At 41.4% G+C, this 18,408-nt stretch overlaps 1 protein-coding gene across 5 annotated transcripts in view; it reads left to right on the plus strand.

The window, feature by feature from the left end:
- The window catches only part of LOC137416274 (atrial natriuretic peptide receptor 2), a 219,980-nt gene that overhangs the window by 98,425 nt on the left and 103,147 nt on the right, over positions 1 to 18,408 (plus strand). For all 5 annotated transcript variants that reach the window (XR_013624921.1, XM_078786474.1, XM_078786476.1 and 2 more), the window contains exon 11: positions 1,056 to 1,160. Coding sequence is in view for 4 of the 5 variants with exons in the window: in XM_078786474.1 (XP_078642600.1) it covers positions 1,056 to 1,160 (105 nt within the window). In the remaining variant the exon portion in view is untranslated. The remainder of the gene's footprint in view (positions 1 to 1,055; positions 1,161 to 18,408) is intronic.

The following is an 18,408-nucleotide window of genomic DNA, read 5'->3' on the forward strand; positions in this document are numbered from 1 at the left end:
CGCCTCCCCCCCCCCTTCCCATGCCGCCTCCCCCCAATCCCTCTCCCTCCCACAGATCTCCCGATGTCCCTATTCTCTGCTGTTGTACTTGTGTGCTTCCCTCTCTCTCCACATCTCGTCTCCCGCTCCCTTTATTGTATGTTTTGTGTGTCCGTTTTTTTTGTGATTAATGCTAGCTCTCACACGAGTCTCGATGTTGTATACAAAAAAAAAAAAGGAAAAAGAAAGAAGAGGATTTGGAAGTTGGTTCCACAGATGGGGGAAAAAGAGGAACAAATGAGTGGTGATGAGCAGTGATGGAGTGTATAGCTACCAAGTTATGAAATAGTACCTTTTGTTTTGGGGTACAGGAAATGCAGTGCGATAATTAATTTAATGACCTTTAAGGAATGAGCTTTAAGAGCCCTGGTGTTGGGCTAGCGGCTAGGGTGCCGGCTTGGGATCCTAGGATCCTGGGTTCGAATCCCGGTCGATCGCTGAATTAACGCCAGGGGGGTTGACCCAGCCTGTCATACCTTCCGAGGTCGGCTAATTGAGTACCAGTTCACTGGTAATTCCCTGCTTGTCGTAAAAAGGCGACAAAAAGGGCTGGCGTCAGGAAGGGCATCCGGCCGTAAAACATTGCTTCAAAAAGGGGACCGAAAAACAACAACAACCACGATCCCCGAAAAGGCCAACCCCTGCTTTGCGGGGAAAAATGGCCTCTAAAGGTGGTTTTTTTTATTTTAAGGAATGAGCACGCAGTATCTGCAGAAACCTATTTTACCTCGATGTACATATTTCTTTCATCAGCACACCTCTATACAGCATCTGTTACTAAATATGAGGGCATATGATGCAGTTACATCAAGTTACATTAACATGTATGTAATCTCACACCACGAGGCCTGTCATTTGGAATTAGTGCAACGTTTACTTTAAGTTTAGTTGAGCAACCTTCCTATACTTAACCCACAGTGTCAAACTATAGCTAAGTCTCCAAAGTTTCAATCTGATGAAACAGACACCCAAATGATTGTGTTCTTGTTTCCTGCCCCTTTCATATTTTTATGTAGATGAGAGATGTTCAAAATGATCACCTGACTCGCTTTATTGGTGCATGCATCGATCCACCGAATGTCTCCATCATCACGGAATACTGTCCTCGTGGAAGCCTGCAGGTATTTTGTTCATACAAAGCACACACAGAAGCTGGTAGCTGCCATCACAATAAGGCAAAATAAATTTGAAAATATAAACTGTGGAAATTAAACGATCACACTTAAATGTATACCTTAAATGTATACCTTAAATGTATACCTTAAATGTATACCTTAAATGTATACCCCGGGCACCCCCACACCCTCCCCTCCCCCCTTCCCTTCTTCCCCTCCCCCTCCCCCCCTTTCCCCCGCCCCCTCCCCCCTCCCCCCCCATTCCCCTCCCCTCCTCTTCCCCCTCCCCTCCTCCTCCCCCGCCCGGCAATGCCGGGTACTTCTGCTAGTACCTTATAAAGGAAGAGGAGACCAACAACAACAACAACAACAACTTAGAGTCAAGTAGACTATGAAGGGGTAGATGTGGCAAACATTTATTTATCTTTTAAGTTTGCATTTATTTTGAGATTCTTGCCTCTCTTTATCTTTCATTGTTTGGGGGCTCTTACGTTTGTGACATTTGTACTGATGTTGTTGGAGATTCACGGAACCATTCGTAATTTTATCATGTAATTGGGCCAATAATATGGCTCACTTTTATTGTTTCTGCAGACTTACCTGATATGTATTTTCATTCAATGCTAAATCCATTGCTGCACTTTTTTGGGGATTTCAAAATCTACACCTACTGTAATTCAAGGTGGTTGACCTCTACAACAATACAGGATGATGTCATCACACAATAATGCTCTGTGACGCAATTGTTCCATGTTAGTTTCAAACTTTCTGCAAACCTTAATTGATACAGACAATTGCACAAACGGTTTCTTTCAGCAACAGCCTTAACATCATTTCAATTGCATTTTTACTCCCACTAGGGAGTAATGCATTCAATCGTGTCCGTGTGTGTGTGTGTGTGTGTGTGTGTGTGTGTGTGTGTGTTCGTGTGTTTGTGAACAAGATATCTGGAAAAGTTCTGAACGGATTTGGATGAAAGTTGGTGGGATGATTGCCCTTGGGATAACGAAGAATTGATTAGTTTTTGGTGAGGCTCAGGATATTATTCCGGATCCAGGAATTTTTTTGGGAATTTTTTTTGGGAAAGACTTTTTCTGTTTTACCGCATTAAAGCTTTTATTCTTATTCTTAAATGATGTTTTTCTCCTCTAATTCCGAGATATATCAAAATTAATTCTCTGACAGTTAGGGCTTACTTTCTTTTTCATTTATTGTTTTGGGGAGAGGGGATGTGAAACAAAACGTATTATTCCAACTAAACCCACGGCGGGAGTATGCGCTCTACTGAGTGGCGTTCTAGTTTATAAAGAATTGTAAGAAAGTCTTTACTGCTTTGCCTATATGCAGGAACATTTTTACTGTCATATTTATATAAATTGTTTTCATGCAGTCCGTTGAGCCCATGTTGGTGTAGTGTGAGTGTGTAATTATTGTTTTTTTTGTTTGTTTGTTTTTTTGTATACAGAATCGAGGCTCGTGAAAGAGCTAACATTTATCACACAAACAAATCAAACAGACAAACAAACAAAGTATATAAGAAGGAGAGCGGTAGACAAGATGGGGAGAGAAGGGGAAGAACATAAACACAACATTTGAGAGCAGGGACATCGGGAATGTGTGGGAGGGAAAGGGCTTGGGGGGAGGCGGCGTGGGAAGGAGGGGGAGGGGGGGGTGGGAGAGGTATAAAACATATGAACACTGCTAGGACTTCCAGGACAGAAGTTGGTATTTCAAAAAAGTGGATTTGGGGTGAAATTAGCGGGGGTAGAAAAGATCAAAGTTTTGGATGGGGGAAGATAAGAGATGGTGGTGAACAGCTGTTTTAAAGACCTCGAGGGAGGAGTGGGATTGAAGAGAGTGAGGGAGTTTGTTCCAGAGGCGGGAGAAAAGAGGAATGAAGGAGTAAAGGTGAGCAGAGAGTCTTGATTTTGGCAGTTTAACCATAAGAGGGTTGCAGGCAGATCTTGTGCGACTTGATTTTCTCAAAATTATGTTTCCTCCAAAAGGAGTGAGCTTTGTCGGTTCTCGAGTGTGCGCCAGAACTGTATGCCATATTTTAGATTCTCGTCAATATCCTGGTGTCTCGTTTTATCCAAACCACTTGATCGCGGCAATTTTCTTGAAGCTATACTGTTCTTTATTATCCTCCGAACTAGTTAGCTTTTCTGTAGGATTCTCAAGCCTACCTTTCAGGAAGGAAAATGTACAAATCATCTACCATATTAAACACAATGTCAGTTTGTGTGTTTGTTCCGATGTCTGTGCCCCTTCATAAGGGTAGGTTTTAAAGGCCAATCTTTTAACACGAATGTGTGTTCACTGCGGTCTATTTTGAGGATTAAAACAAACTTGAAAAACATTTTCCATAAAAAAAGTAATTATGTCTTTTCTATTGGAATTGTAGATGGTGGCTTGCAAACCGAGCCTCAAGGGCGGTGTACAGAAGCGTTTTTAAAAACAACAATAAGTTTGAGACACAGGGAGGTGAAATTCGCTGCACGTGATGTGAAATGTAAGCAGAGTAAAACGAGTGTTTATTTACGTCCATAGGATGCCTAATGAATAAAGAAGACATAAGCACACCTGACACTAGGCCAAGGCTTCAGACTTTGGCACGTTCACGAGGCTGCACGATCTAATAAACTGTTGCAACCCATCGTTTTGATGGACTTTTTACGACTACCTTTATATTCATTGCCAAGGCAAAAAAAAATCCTCAGCTGGGTTTTTCATAAAAGGGTAAAGGATAAAGTCCAAATGTGTTTGATCACTGCCCATCATGATGATGCAGAGGTAGTTCACTTACCTTTTAGTTGTCTAGTCTGGGTTTGATTCCTGACCAGACTATTTACTCCCGACCAGCATAATAATGCTCATAATGCATTATGTACATCTTACTGTATGGTAGCCTAGTCAAAAAATCTGAAAATGTGCCTTTATAGAATGATTGAGGCATTTTTGAGTAAAAGCAAGCAAACCACTTTTTCTGGGGTAGTTTTTCATGCTGAATATGAATCTGTTGTTTGCCAAGCCCAAAAATGCGTAATTAGGTCACTAATCAAGGTCAAAGGTCAATGAGTGCAAAATTCAAAATTTTTGAAAAAATGCTTTATTTTACATCCCCTATCTGTACATTTCAATTATTTTACAATATTTTGTCTAGTAAGGTTGCTAAAGCTTTTCAAAATCTTATTTTTAAAGGAAAACGTGAGGACACATCTATGCTCATTTGCCTTTATCTCTGTAAGGGGCGACAATTAGTTTTTGCGTAATTTGCTTGCAGTTTAACCTCTAAATGCACAATGGGGCAGAGTTTTTATGCTCCTATTGATGGTCTAGAGATAGATTTTATAAAGACAGAATCTAAATGTCACCGGTAAACAACATAGGTCAAAGGTCAATGAGTGCGAAAGTCTTGCAATGACGTAACAGTTACTTGCACTTGAAACCATCCCTTTCACTCAACAGTGAAAGTGGCTTCATCTTTCTGACCCCAATGCATTTGCCATGTTTGTCAAATCATTTCCATTCAGACAGAGCAGGGTGTTCTTCAATAGACCCTTAATGATGAAGAATGAATCTAATAGCCTAGCATAAGCCATCTAGTTCGTACCCTAGGCATCAGGCATTAAACATTTCAGGAGTACAGGTAAGGGTCTTTTTAAGATTGTTAAAAAATGAAATATAAAATCAAATGAAAGTAAAGGAATGCATTCTTCTTTGGTGAGATACATGTACATACAAATGTGTAATGTATGCTTGACATCTCACATCATAGGCAGGCCTACATACATGTACATTTACCTAACAGTAGCAAAAAGACAGGCAGGGCATGGGCATTGACGATGAGTGCCTAATGCATCTACCACTAATGAATTAGTGATATCGGTTAGATGTTTTGTCTTGAAGAAGCTTTACTTTGTGTCTTTGAGAATAAGATTAAAACCCGGGCCAACACTGCCTGCGCTTATTCGATCATTTAAGGGCTGTTGCAGTATATCATACAACGTTGTAGTTTTCATGGTCAGAACATGCGTGCCTGGTGCTTAGTTTGGTTTCTGTTTCTCCCCTCAGGCCAACCATGGAACCTATTGCCAGCCTCAAGCGACAGCGTGAGGATGTGTCGTTTGAACTTTGTATCATTTGTCAGGGAACTAGCCAGGTCAAAGATACGATTTTCAACCAGACAAACCAGGGTATTGCTGCCATCAGAGAGGCGACCGAGCTCCGATGCAAACTTAGACACTATGAATTTCGATCAGCCGTGGACAGGCTTTCGACTCTCTTTGCAGAGCCTCCAGAAAGTCTCCCCAAACTTAAATGGCATAAGCTATGTTACTCTGCATACACACACAAGGGGAAAATAAATGCTAAGCTAGCCAAGGAACAATCGAAAAACGAAAAAGATCCTGAAAGAAAGAGTGTTTCGGCTGAAGCATGTCCGTTTTTACGCAGTAGTACTACTAAGATGAACTGGACATTGTGTATGTTCTGCCAGAACTTTGACAAGAAGCAGAAGACAAGTCGTGTCACAACCTTCAAAATGAGTAATGAAATTACGGAAAAAGCTAAATTTGTACATAACATCTTAGTCCGTACTGCAAATGAGAATGATTTAATCTCAGCTGAGGCATGTTACCATGTTAACTGTCTTAGTAAATTCTTTAGGGATGTCAAAAGGGCGGAAACTGAAAGCAAATCAGCAGACATGGCGATATCATGGTTGTGTCAAGAGCTGCGTCACTCTGCTGAGAAAGGGCACGTATTTGAACTATCTGCAGTGTGGCTGGAATGGTCATAGTCTGGCAGTCATAGCCTGGAATGGCTTAATGGTGTAGGGAAAAAGAGGGGTGGAATCATCGGAATAACCAAAACAAATTCAGCCCTGGCAAGATGGACTCTCTCGTACAACCACAGGACATGCATTTCAATGCAGACGTATGAAATGATGAATGTTGGAGTGGACACTGGTTACGTCCATAATGAAGCCAACGCATCCCGCACTAAACGTGACAACTGCGACGAAGAACTCATACTTCAAACTCTCCTGCGATTCAAAGTATTTGCTGAGGAATCTTCTAGTCGACCAAACCTCCTTAACTGCGCAACAAAAGATGTTGCAACTTCTGAAATAGAAGAGTCACTGCTGAACGCAAAAACATTAGGGCAGCAGCAGGTGGAAAACTTTGTCAAAGTGAGACTTGTTGAAAAATCAACTGATTTCCGAGATCGACTTCCGAAGGTGAAGGCTCCCACGTTTTCCTCACTCTATGAAATAGGAACCAAGAAAGCCAATGGAAAGATCAAAACCACAAAAGCAGACAGAAACTTTTTGCAGAGACTAATTGCAGCGTACAGAGCTGGAAGACCAGTTGAACTGGCTAGAATACTTAACCATGAACTGATGAAGGTGCCAATCAGCATTGTTGATACATCTGGTGAACTTAGAACGGGTGTTAAGGCTATTTTATTTGACATTCTTATCAGGAGTGTATCATGCCCCTCAGAAATCGCCTTTTATGGGCCTTCCTGTTTGATCATTGATGGGCAAGCTGCAGTTATGTCACTTGGAAAACCTAACACGGCGAACACCTTTGGTGATTATGCAGACGAATTTGTAAAGTTCATTTTCTGGCAAGGCCGGGCTTACAGCCGAATTGATGTTACCTTCGATCGATATAGAGACATTTCAATCAAAGTTGGAACTAGGGTCAAACGTACGAAGAAGTCAAGGCCAGTTCGTCGCCTGATTGAAGATAGAGATGTGCCACTCCCCAACAAATGGCCTGACTTTCTCGCATCAACTGAAAACAAGACAGAGCTTGCTCAGTTCCTGTCGAATGCACTCCTGGCAGCGGCACCCCCTGAAAAAGTGGTTGTTGTTGGTGGAGGTTTCGCTTCTGAAACAGAAGTCCAGAGTTCAGATCCTGCAATGAACACTACTTTGCTACAAAGCAATCACGAGGAAGCAGATACCAGAATGATTGTACACTGCCTTCATGCCGATGCACCAAACATTGTGGTCGCAGCGCGTGACACAGATGTGTTGGTGCTGTTGCTTGCCAACTTCAGTAAAATGTCTTGCGTAAAACTTTGGATGAGAGCAGGAACAATTAAGAAACGGAAGTATGTTCCTGTGCATGACATAAAGTCGGAACTTGGACTTGCTGATCATGTCTATGAGACTTTACCAGCATTTCATGCGTTGACAGGATGCGATACGGTTTCATTTTTCTCAGGACACTCAAAGAAAACAGAATGGGATATCTTCCTTGAACACAACAGTCTGCTTCAAGATCTTGGCAAGTTTCCGACACCATCAAAGAAGGTCACAGAAGATGCTGAAAAGTTCATTTGCCATATCTACAAGGAACCATCTGAGAACTGTAATCAAGCCCGCATTAAACTGTTCAACAAATGCCATGCAACGGAGACCCTACCTCCATCTAGTGATGCAGCAAAGTTCCACATAGAGCGTGCAAACTACCAAAGTTTCATTTGGAGAGAGGCCAGTAATCCAATGACAGATCTGCCACCGCCGACTGATTGTGGATGGAAACTCGTTGATGACAAGTTGTCACCGGTTCTTACAACTTTACCGTCAATTCCAAAGGGATGCCGAGAACTTACTCAGTGTGGTTGCAAGAAAGGTTGCAGTTCTGATAGTTGCTCTTGTCGGAAGTGGGGGAAACAGTTCTGCACTGAGGCCTGCAAGTGCAATGCCAGTGAAACACCATGTCGAAACAGGCCAAAGTAGGGGGGGGGGGGGGTCAGAGCTTACACAGTTAAGCTAATTGGCATTCCCCTGGATGGCTCCTCCTTCCAGCCAATCAGTCTGACAGACTGCAATTGATTCAGGATTAATTAAGAATACATGTGATAATGATCAACTGCCTGCACTCCAAACATGTTTGCCATGAAGTGCATTTTGCGCCTTGTGCCATGTAAGTGCACTTTGCGCCTTGTGACCGTTTGCCTTAATTAAGTGGCTAATTAGTCAAATATTGACATTTAGTGTAGAAAACAATCTTGCTATTATATAGGACTCAGGTAAACCACTTCACTGATGGTATTTAAGGCAACAATTCAAGTGAATTAAAACAGTATGTCAAAAAACGAAAAGTTGCTTCATTACGGATATATTCACAAAAATCTGATTTTTTCCCTTCACAATTCCCTTTACTTTCATAATTGTGAAAAGCTGTAGTAACCTTACCAGACAAAATACTGTAAAATAATTGAAATGTACAGATAGGTGATGTAAAATAAAACATTTTTTCAAAAATTTTGAATTTTGCACTCATTGACCTTTGACCTTGATTAGTGACCTAATTACGCATTTTTGGGCTTGGCAAACAACAGATTCGTATTCAGCACGAAACACTACCCCAGAAAAAGTGGTTTGCTTGCTTTTACTCAAAAATGCCTCATGAATTCACGTTTCCCAGAAATTTGACTAGTCTATGGTATAATGACTCTTGAATTTTTTTTATGCAACATAGCAAGTAGAGATACTACTGTCGTATAAAGACCAGCTATAACACATTATCGCTCTCTGACTTGGTTTTACCAGAATGGAACAGCTGAAAGACGTAAAACAAGGGAAAAAAGATTTTAAACCTTAAAGTATGTTTTCTTTTTTTATATTCTTATTTCCTTCCTCCTCCTTTATATTTCCATACTAATTCTTGTAATATAAAAAACAATCAAAGCCAAAAGTTTCTGAGATTGCATTTTCATAATGACTCAGAATATTCTCCTGCATTCCTTCTAAGTATATCCCTGGTGTTGGGCTAGCGGCTAAGGTGCCGGCTTAGGATCCAAGGATCCTGGGTTCGAATTCCGGTCGATCGCTGAATTAACGCCAGGGGGGTTGACTCAGCCTGTCATCCTTCCGAGGTCGGCTAATTGAGTACCAGTTCACTGGTAATTCCCTGTTTGTCGTTAAAGGCGGCAAAAAGGGTTGGCGTCAGGAAGGGCATCCGGCCGTAAAACATTGCTTCAAATAGGGGACCGAAAAACAACAACAACCACGGTTCCCGAAAAAGGCCAACCCCCGCTTTGCGGGGAAAAATGGCCTCTAAAGGTGGTTTTTTTTTATTTTTTATTCCTTCTAAGTATATTAATTTATAGAGTAAGACAAAAAAAAGTCAAGTATCTTGGATTCCTTTATAAAGCCTTTCAGATGTACAGCCCCTACCAGTTATCTTTTGCTCTGCCCGCTACCCCAGCCCATTGAAAAACACAAACTGTATTTGAATTTCATTTCCAAATGCATGGAAACCAAAGAAAGAGCACATTGGCCAAAATCAATTTATAATAGTCATAAATACATTTTTACAACTGTTTTGAGACCCATGGAAGAGCAAACCTTGCATATAATCACATATTACAGCAGGCGATTGTATTTTCACAATGATTTTTTTTCTGTTGAAAGCTCCAGTCATGGACTTAAATAATAGAACTGCATTGATAGAAACGTGAAGAAACAGAGAATAGTCTAAGAGTTTTTGAGGAAGTGAAAAATCTGCTTTTTGAAAAGGGGAAGATCATAAGTGTTTGGAAGTCCATGGTAAAGGTAAAGAGTTCCAGAGTTTGGCACTGGAGCAGAAGAAACAAACATCATGATGGCCCACCCTTGAGTTGCCAGTGGCCACACAATAATCATGAGATGTAGTGGCGTGTCGAGTATTCCGTGATCTTGCTAATGGTGGAGGTGCACAAGCAGCAAGTTCTTGGGAGCAGAAACTCAAGTAATATCTGTAAAAAAGAGAAAGAGAACCAACTTTGTGGCGTAGTTCAAGCGGGTTGAGTTTTAAGGTTAGATGCGAGATTGGGAGAGTTGATAAGTCGGATTGCTTTGGATTAAATCCTGTCCAATAAGTATGTGCAGCCAGAACCTCTCAGGCAGTACTTTTTACAAGGATGAATCGATCCTCTCTATAATCGAAGCAATTGGTTAGAACAGAAGAATCTTTGACATTTGTACAGGACTCCTAGTTTATTGGAGGCAGACGTAGCTATTTGTATAATGTGTGGATTCCAGGATAAATCTGATGTTAGGGTAATACCTAGTAGGTTTATTGAATCATATGGTGTAATTGTGGAGCTTTCAAAGGAGATTGGAGAGTTAAGAAGAGTTTTAGAGAAAGAGAGGTGGGAAGAAATTGAGTTTTAGAAACATTAAACTTAACCTGATTACATTTAGCCCACTGGAAAATCTTGTCCAAATCTGGATTTAAAGAGGTAGTTGTGATCAAACGAGATGTAGATCGAGTGAGGGAAGATGGGGGCAGATGGGAAAAACATGGAGGAATGTCATGTCGAGTCATCAGCATACGAGTGCATTTGCTTATTTGTAGAAGAAAGAAGGTCATTGATAAAAAGAAGGAAGAGTATTGGAGACAGGACAGAACCCTGAGGGACACCGCTGTTGATAGGGAAGAAGGGAGATGTTGAACCATCAACAATTAGAGATAGAGTGGTTGGGGAGAAAGCTTGATATGAGAGAGCAGAGTGAAGGAGGAAAGCCGAAAGATGGAAGCTTTGGATATCAGACCCCGATGCCAAACTCTGGCAAAGGCTTTTGAGATATCAAGGCCTACAACAAAGGATTCCCTAAAGTCTCTCAGAAAAGAGGCCCAGACATTTGTAATGTAAGAAATGATATCACCGGTAGATCTTGCCTTGCGAAAGCCATATTGATGGTCAGATAGAAGACTGTGAGATTCAAGATGCTAGAGTAAATGGGAATTGAGAAGACATTCAAAGACTTTGGAAATAGTAGAAGTCAGAGCAATAGGACGGTAGTTGGAAAGGTTTGAACGATCACCCTTCTTTAAAATAGGCTTTATTATTCTTTAAAATAGACTTCATTATTATGAAAACGATACTACTGCATTAAGAAACCTGGGCTAATTTGTCCGAAGCGGCCTTAATGTGAGGCATGAAGCATGATGTCTAAGGCCTATACGAACTGTGTCGTTGGAAGACCTGTAACGCCGATGCTTTCAATATTTGATGGTCATTTTAACAATCGGTTTGTTTGTGTTTCACACTGAATGAAAAACGTAAAGGTAGAGCATGGCGATTGTGATATATGACAGGTTCCACGATATGTGTGTGGCCTGAACGGCATATAAATCAAAATGGCGGTGTGTGGAGTCAGCCGACATGCGCCATAATGACGTCACAGACGTAATCACATCACATCACCCCTGTCATGTGACCAGAATCTCAGCTCTGAATGGGGTACGTTTGTGAGGGACATACATACAGACAGACGGACAAACACTGTTCTAGATGGCTTTGCCCTAAGGACTACGCTGTAAAAAAATGTTTTGCATGATCTTATAATGCTTGTAATGGAGCTGCCACACACACGTGGACATGCAGACAAAAAATACATGACACAACACGAGTCTGTTAGATGAGACAACCAGCCACTGAGCTTGAGGGAAGTGCCGTCCCAGGTACTTTCGGTTCCAGCGACGTCACAACAATGGCGCTGCTCTTACCACACTCAGTGGGGCATTTCCTAAGGAGGAATATCCTCCTCCCCATTGATGCCAATCTATGAGGATGGGCTCTTCACCTTTCAAATGCTTAGCGTCAAGCAAGGAAGAAATACGTACCATTTTGTAAGTCTTTGGTATGACTTGACTGGGGTTTGAACCACAAACCTTAATGTGAGGGTTGTGACTTAATGCGACTTAATGCGACTGGGGTTGCCCTCAACATCGACGGTTTCCCAGTATCCACCTCCCCTCACATCCGGAATCTTGGCATCATCTTTGACCAAACCCTCTCCTTCGACAAATACACTAAACACATCACAAAGACAGCCTTCTTTCACCTGAAAAACATCGCCCGTCTCCGTCCATCCCTCTCCTCCGTGGCTGCAGAAACCCTCATCCACGCCTTCATCACCTCCCATCTGGACTACTGCAACAGCCTCCTCTATGGTTCACCCTCAATAATCACCAATAAACTCCAATACATTCAGAACTCCGCTGCCCGTCTACTCACCCATTCCCGGACCCGTGACCACATCACCCCCGTCCTTTACAAGCTTCACTGGCTCCCCATCCCCCAGAGAATCCAGTACAAAATCCTCCTCTTGACCTACAAAGCCCTCCATAACCTGGCCCCATCCTACCTGGCTGACCTCCTCTCCAGACACACTCCCACCCACAACCTCCGCTCTGCTGGTACCAACCTCCTGACCCCCCCCCCATCCGGACCAAATTCAGATCCTGGGGGGACAGGGCCTTCTCCATCGCTGCTCCCACCCTCTGGAACTCACTACCTCATACCATCAGAGACTCCTCCTCACTCATCACATTCAAAACATCACTCAAGACCCACCTGTTCAACACTGCATTCAACATTTAACCCGCAGCATTTAACCCCTGACTATCTCCTCTTCCTCTCCTTCCTTTTGCTTTGATTATTTACCGATTGATTTTTGTCTTTTTCCACTTGTTTTTTGTACTCTGTCAAAGCGTCTTTGGGCTTCTTGAAAAGCGCTATATAAAATAAATGTATTATTATTATTATTATAAACCTCTCAAACTCAAAGCAGACGTTCTAACCGTTGCACCACCAGGTCTGCTTCGCAATTGTTTTCATTAATTGTATCTCGTTCTGTGTATGACGTGTTCCAGTAAAAATAAGAACCACCATCCTTGTCCATGTCCCTATTAACGAGGCAGCATGTTTTAGTTGTCCAGTGTCTTCGGTCAGGAACGCTCGCATGATTAAGGCCAAGAGGAAACGGGCTCTGTTTGCCTCAGCTGACAGCTTCGCAGGCACTGTGAGTTTGTTTTGGTGTCGGTGGTGGTTAGCACAGCTGGTTTCACTCACGGTATTGCCTTGTTTGTTCACCAATTTCAAGTTTATGAAGATAAAAACACATGTAGCATTAACCTTAATGGTACTTTTCCATATTTTGGTCTTATCTGTGTGTATTTGTTTGCATATTTTTGGAGTTACAACATGGCTATACCTTTTATCGTCACCTATTGAGATGTCACATACAGGTATTTTCCTCATTTAAACAAAAATGCTTGACACAGACAAGTCAAAAACAACTGCATGGGTCAATTCTGTAAGGATCACAGCACACCATGGAATAATTACTTCCTCAATCCTTGGGGGTTACACCATCTTCATAATGAATAGCTTCCCTCAAAATTGGTGACGTTTTATTACCTCTGCCACCAAAGGTGGATGGAGGTTATGTTTTCACCCCTGTCTATCTTCCTGTTTGTTTGTCTGTCCGTTTGTCCGTTTGTGAACAAAATATCTCAAAAAGTTGTGGCCGGACTTGGAAGAAATTTGGCAGAGATGTAGCGTATGTGACAAGGACGAAATGATTAGATTTTGGTGAAGATCCGCATTCGGATCCAGATCTATACTAGAATTTTTAAAAGTGATTCTTCACCATTGGGAGATATGGCCAAAAACGATACATAGCAGGATATCTCAAAAAATTGTGGACGGATTTGGACGAAACTTGGAATCTCCCGCGATGAAGCTAACTCCGAAGGCCTTTCACTCACTCACCGCAGGCAGGTTTGTGGTCTTTCTGTCTTCTACCGACTCCTCTCTGGCCTTGCCCCCCCCAGCTCTCTCTGTGCTCTGTCCCCCAAATATTCCTACAGGTCGCACAACATCTGCCTGCAACCCTCTTATGGTGAAATTGCCAAAATCTAGGCTCTCTATTCACCTTCACTCTTTCATTGCTCTTTTCTCTCGCCTGTGGAACAAAATCCCTCACTCTCTTCAATCCCACTCCTCCCTCCAGGTCTTTAAAACAGCTGTTCACCACCATCTCTTAATCCAAAACCCGCATCCAAAACCTTGATCTTTTCTACCCCTGCTAATTCACCCCAGATCCACTCTTTTTTTAAATACCGACTTCCTTCCTGCAAGTCCAAGCAGTGTCCATGTGTTTTTTTTATCTCAACCCCTTCCCATGCCTCCTCCCCCCAAGCCTTCTCCCCCCCACAGATCTCCCGATGTCCCTGCTCTCAAATGTTGTACTTGTGTGCTTCCCTCTCTCTCCCCATCTTATCTCCCGCTCCCATTATAATATGTTTTATGTGTCAAGTTGTCTTTTTGTGATTAATGTTAGCACTTACACGAGCCTCGTTCTTGTGTTAAAAAAAAACAAAAAAAAACTTGGTGGACCGGTTGGGTGTCTGACAAGGACGATTCGATTCGATTTTGGTGAAGACCTGAATATGGATTCGGATAAGAGAATTATTAAATTCATTAAGTGATTCTTCACCACTGGGCGATAGGTCCAAAAACGATACATGGCAGGATATCTTAAAAAGTTATGGATGGATTTGGACGAAACTTGTTGGACAGATTCAATTTCAATTTTGAAACTCACTGAATCGATTCAATTTTGGTGAAGATCCGGATCCGGATCCAGCTCGTATAATTTTTAAGTGAATCTTCACCATTGAGTGATATGGCCAAAAACGTGGGGTAGATCAGGGTATGAAAGACTGGACCTATGGTGATTCCTGTGATTGTTTTGATTAAATGTGATTCCGTATTGTGATTTTCTGGTCTACCCTGAAATACAAAACGTAAACTGTTCACCAGGCGGAGGTTTGCTCTCTACTGAGTTTCGCTCGCGTCTCACGTTTGTTGTTATCTAAATTAGCGGGTTTCAGAAGGTGGGAGAACTCAAAATCTCCACCTCCTTTTCCGGTAACGAACGGATCATTATTCATGAACCAGATTGTGAAACTTCGTTATCATAGCTTCTTTCTAAGGGCTCTTTTCAAAACCTTCACTGAACCTTGACGGCCTCCACTTGTAGGACATTTGTAGTGATGTTCTCCAGAATGCTTTTAAAGTGCGCAGTAAGAGTTTTCTTGATCATCCCTGTTGCCCCGACTATCACCGGTATCATTTCAGCTTTCTTCAATTTCCAGGTCCTCTTGACCTCATTTTCAGCTCCTGGTATTTGATCATTTTCCTGGTTTCTGCAGCGTTTAGTCCAAAGTCATTGGGAACTGAAACCTCAATCAACAATGCTGACTTCTCTCTTTTTTTTGCGTTTTAGCACTATGTCCGGATGCATTGCTTTGCTTTCGATGTCCACACTTGATGGGATCATCTTGCCAGGCGTGAGCACAATATGTTCATATATCTCACGTTTCCACATTACCACATTACCGTTTAATACTAAGCGCAGCTGTCATTGTCATATTGCCAGTACAATATTATTGAAAAAAGGACGGTATGAAAATTGGACTGTGTATTTCTGGGCTTAGTTATAACAAGTCTGTAGATTCTACGGAGTAGAAGAAAAAAGATGTGGGGATCTAAATCAACTTTTCAAAGAAGCTGAAGGACAGAGATTACATGTTTGACTAATTTTTTGAACTGTTAATTTTTGACACCAAATTTAGCATGATGCCTGTGAAAAAACAGAGCAAATTGGTGGTTGATAATATGGAATAATCATCATCATAATGTGATAGTTAAAGGATTAATTGTGAGGGAACCTGGGACTGTGGGGACATTTTGTTGTTGCATTTGTGCACTTTATTACCTTATCTAAATACTGTGGACTTTACTTAAGGGAAATTGACATGTCCCATGGACATTCTTAAATATTTATCATGTTTCATATTCGTAATGGTTTAATGCTCATGTGGGATTTTGTACGCATAAATCATCCATATAACAAGGACATCTCATTGTATATTGAATTTTAACCTGTGATTACGACACGTGCTCAGATTTGAATGGCAATCCGGCCAATAAATGCCAATGTGTTAACCCATATAGTACAATACACTTATTATGATTACATCATTATTATTATTATTATTATTATTATTATTGATTATTATAGATTATTCCAATTATCTATCTATAATTCCAGTAATCTCTGTGTGTGTGTCTGTGTGTGTGTCTGTGTGTGTGTCTGTGTGTTTGTTTGTCTGTGACCGCTGTTTCTCGACAACCACGGGTCCGATATACTTGAAACTTGCCAGGTATATTGCTGGGGACCTGAGGATGTGCCTTTTCAAGGTTTCATATTAATCGGAGAAGTAGTTACCGAGCTATGTCCAAAAAACGATTCAACCAATCAGAGAGCAGCGAGCTATCACGTGTGCCGAACGTGGCGAACAGACTCTGCCTCGGACGGCACATTTGAGAGCGTATTCATTTATTTCACGTTGGCAAACTATGTTGGCGCTATGTTGGCGTTAAACTATGTTTTAAAACTAATTAAAACTAATTTGCGATTCATCGTAACTGCGATTTCGCGACCTTCCGGACAGTCAAATGAGGACGTCACTTCCGGACTTACGGATAGTCATAGTGACGCTGAACGTGGCGAGCAGATGCTGCCTCGGACGGCATTTATTTGACGTTGCAATCTGTGTTGATTGTTGTAAGGTACGATCGATTGTAGTACACGTTTATAATAACTCTGCCGATACAGGCCCGATTAACTGCAGCGCCATCCGAGCTGCGGCGTCGGGACGATACATTCATTGTACGGTCACATCACGCACTTACGGGCACGCCCATGGGCCCATGGGCACGCCCATGCATGCATGGGCGAAGACATTTTTTTTTTTTTTTGGGGCAAGGAACGGGCACCCACGTACGGGCACGTCCTAGTTATTATTAAAGCTGCGACCATGTACATACACACACACAAAAGTGTACATGGAAAAAAAATATAAACCTTTACAAAAATCTGTAAACATAAACACACTCCGTTGCTTATATCTATACTATAAGAGAGCCGTTTGTCGTGTGTGTGTGTGTGTGTGTGTGTGTGTGTGTGTGTGTGTGTGTGTGTGTGTGTGTGTGTGTGTGTGTGTGTGTGTGTGTGTGTGTGTAATACAATCATATTAAATATATATTTTCCTTATTGGGTTTAAGTAGAGGGGAGTGTTTAGGTACCTACAAAAAATAGAAAAAAAAATAGATTTCTTCAAAATGCCAACAGGATTAGAACATCACCGGGCAACGCCAGGTACTGCTGCTAGTATACTATAAGAGGAGCCGGACTCTCAATGCAGTGTCCGTCGGAACTATGGATGTTGTTGTTGGTTGTGCACACTTTATTGCCCGTTCAGGTTGGGGTTTATGCCACCACCCTATCAGATCAGCTCGGAGGGGTGAGGAGAGGCGGTACCTGCAAATATTTGTTTTACCGCCGCCATGTTGTTTATAGATGCTTTTTGTCATACACAGATACGTATTGGTGGCTTCATTGTGTTAAGTGCTGTTAAGTTGTTTTGACTTGAATCAAAAAATTATGCCTTTTAAATAGAGACTGAAGGAAATATGGAATATACAGCCATCCCGCATGCTAGTCGAGCAAGATAAGCGCCGTATCATAATAAGCACACATCTGCTACACCACTTTTTTTTTTAATATTATTTTTAATTTTTATGTATCCTCCTTCACTATTTCTCAGGAAGTTATTCTTTAATCTTTCTCATAACGGATTAATTTGGCAGTTAAAGCTCCAAATAAATGGAATGTAATTACTACATTTACCGGTTGTTGTTGTTGTTGAAAATAACGTGATTACTCTGGCAGAAATTTTTAACTTACATTGGACTAAATGTTTTTTGTAGTGACTTGGTAGATTTTACCGTTAATTCACCCCAGATCCATTTTTTTTAAATATCGACTTCTTTCCTAGAAGTCCCAGCAGAGTCCATGTGTTTTTTTTTTTTTATATCTCAACCCCTTCCCATGCCTCCTCCCCACCAAGCCCTCTCCCTCCCACAGATCTCCTGATGTCCCTGGTCTCCATCTTGTCTCCCGCTCCCTTTATCATATGTTTTATGTTTTATGTGTCAGTTTATCTTTTTGTGATTAATGTTAGCTCTTACACGAGCCTCGATCTTGTATACAAAAAAGAAAAAAACCGGATTAATTTGGCAGTTAAAGCTCCAAATAAATGGAATGTAATTCCTACATTTACCGGTTGTTGTTGTTGTTGAAAATAACGTCATTACTCTTGGAGAAATTTTTAACTTACATAGGACGAAAAGTTTTTTGTAGTGACTTGGTAGATTTTAACGTTTACACGTGTACACGATCAACCTACGGAACGTGCACACGTTTTGCGAAATACACGGATTATTATGAATTATTATTATTGTTGTTGTTAAATCCACTATTTCATGGAAAGTAGCTTTGTTCATACACAAACCTTATTATAATTCTTCAAAATGAAAAAATATATGC

This window comes from Myxine glutinosa, chromosome 11 (genome assembly GCF_964187855.1).
Source record: "Myxine glutinosa chromosome 11, kmMyxGlut1.1, whole genome shotgun sequence".
NCBI classification, from domain to species: Eukaryota; Metazoa; Chordata; class Myxini; order Myxiniformes; family Myxinidae; genus Myxine; species Myxine glutinosa.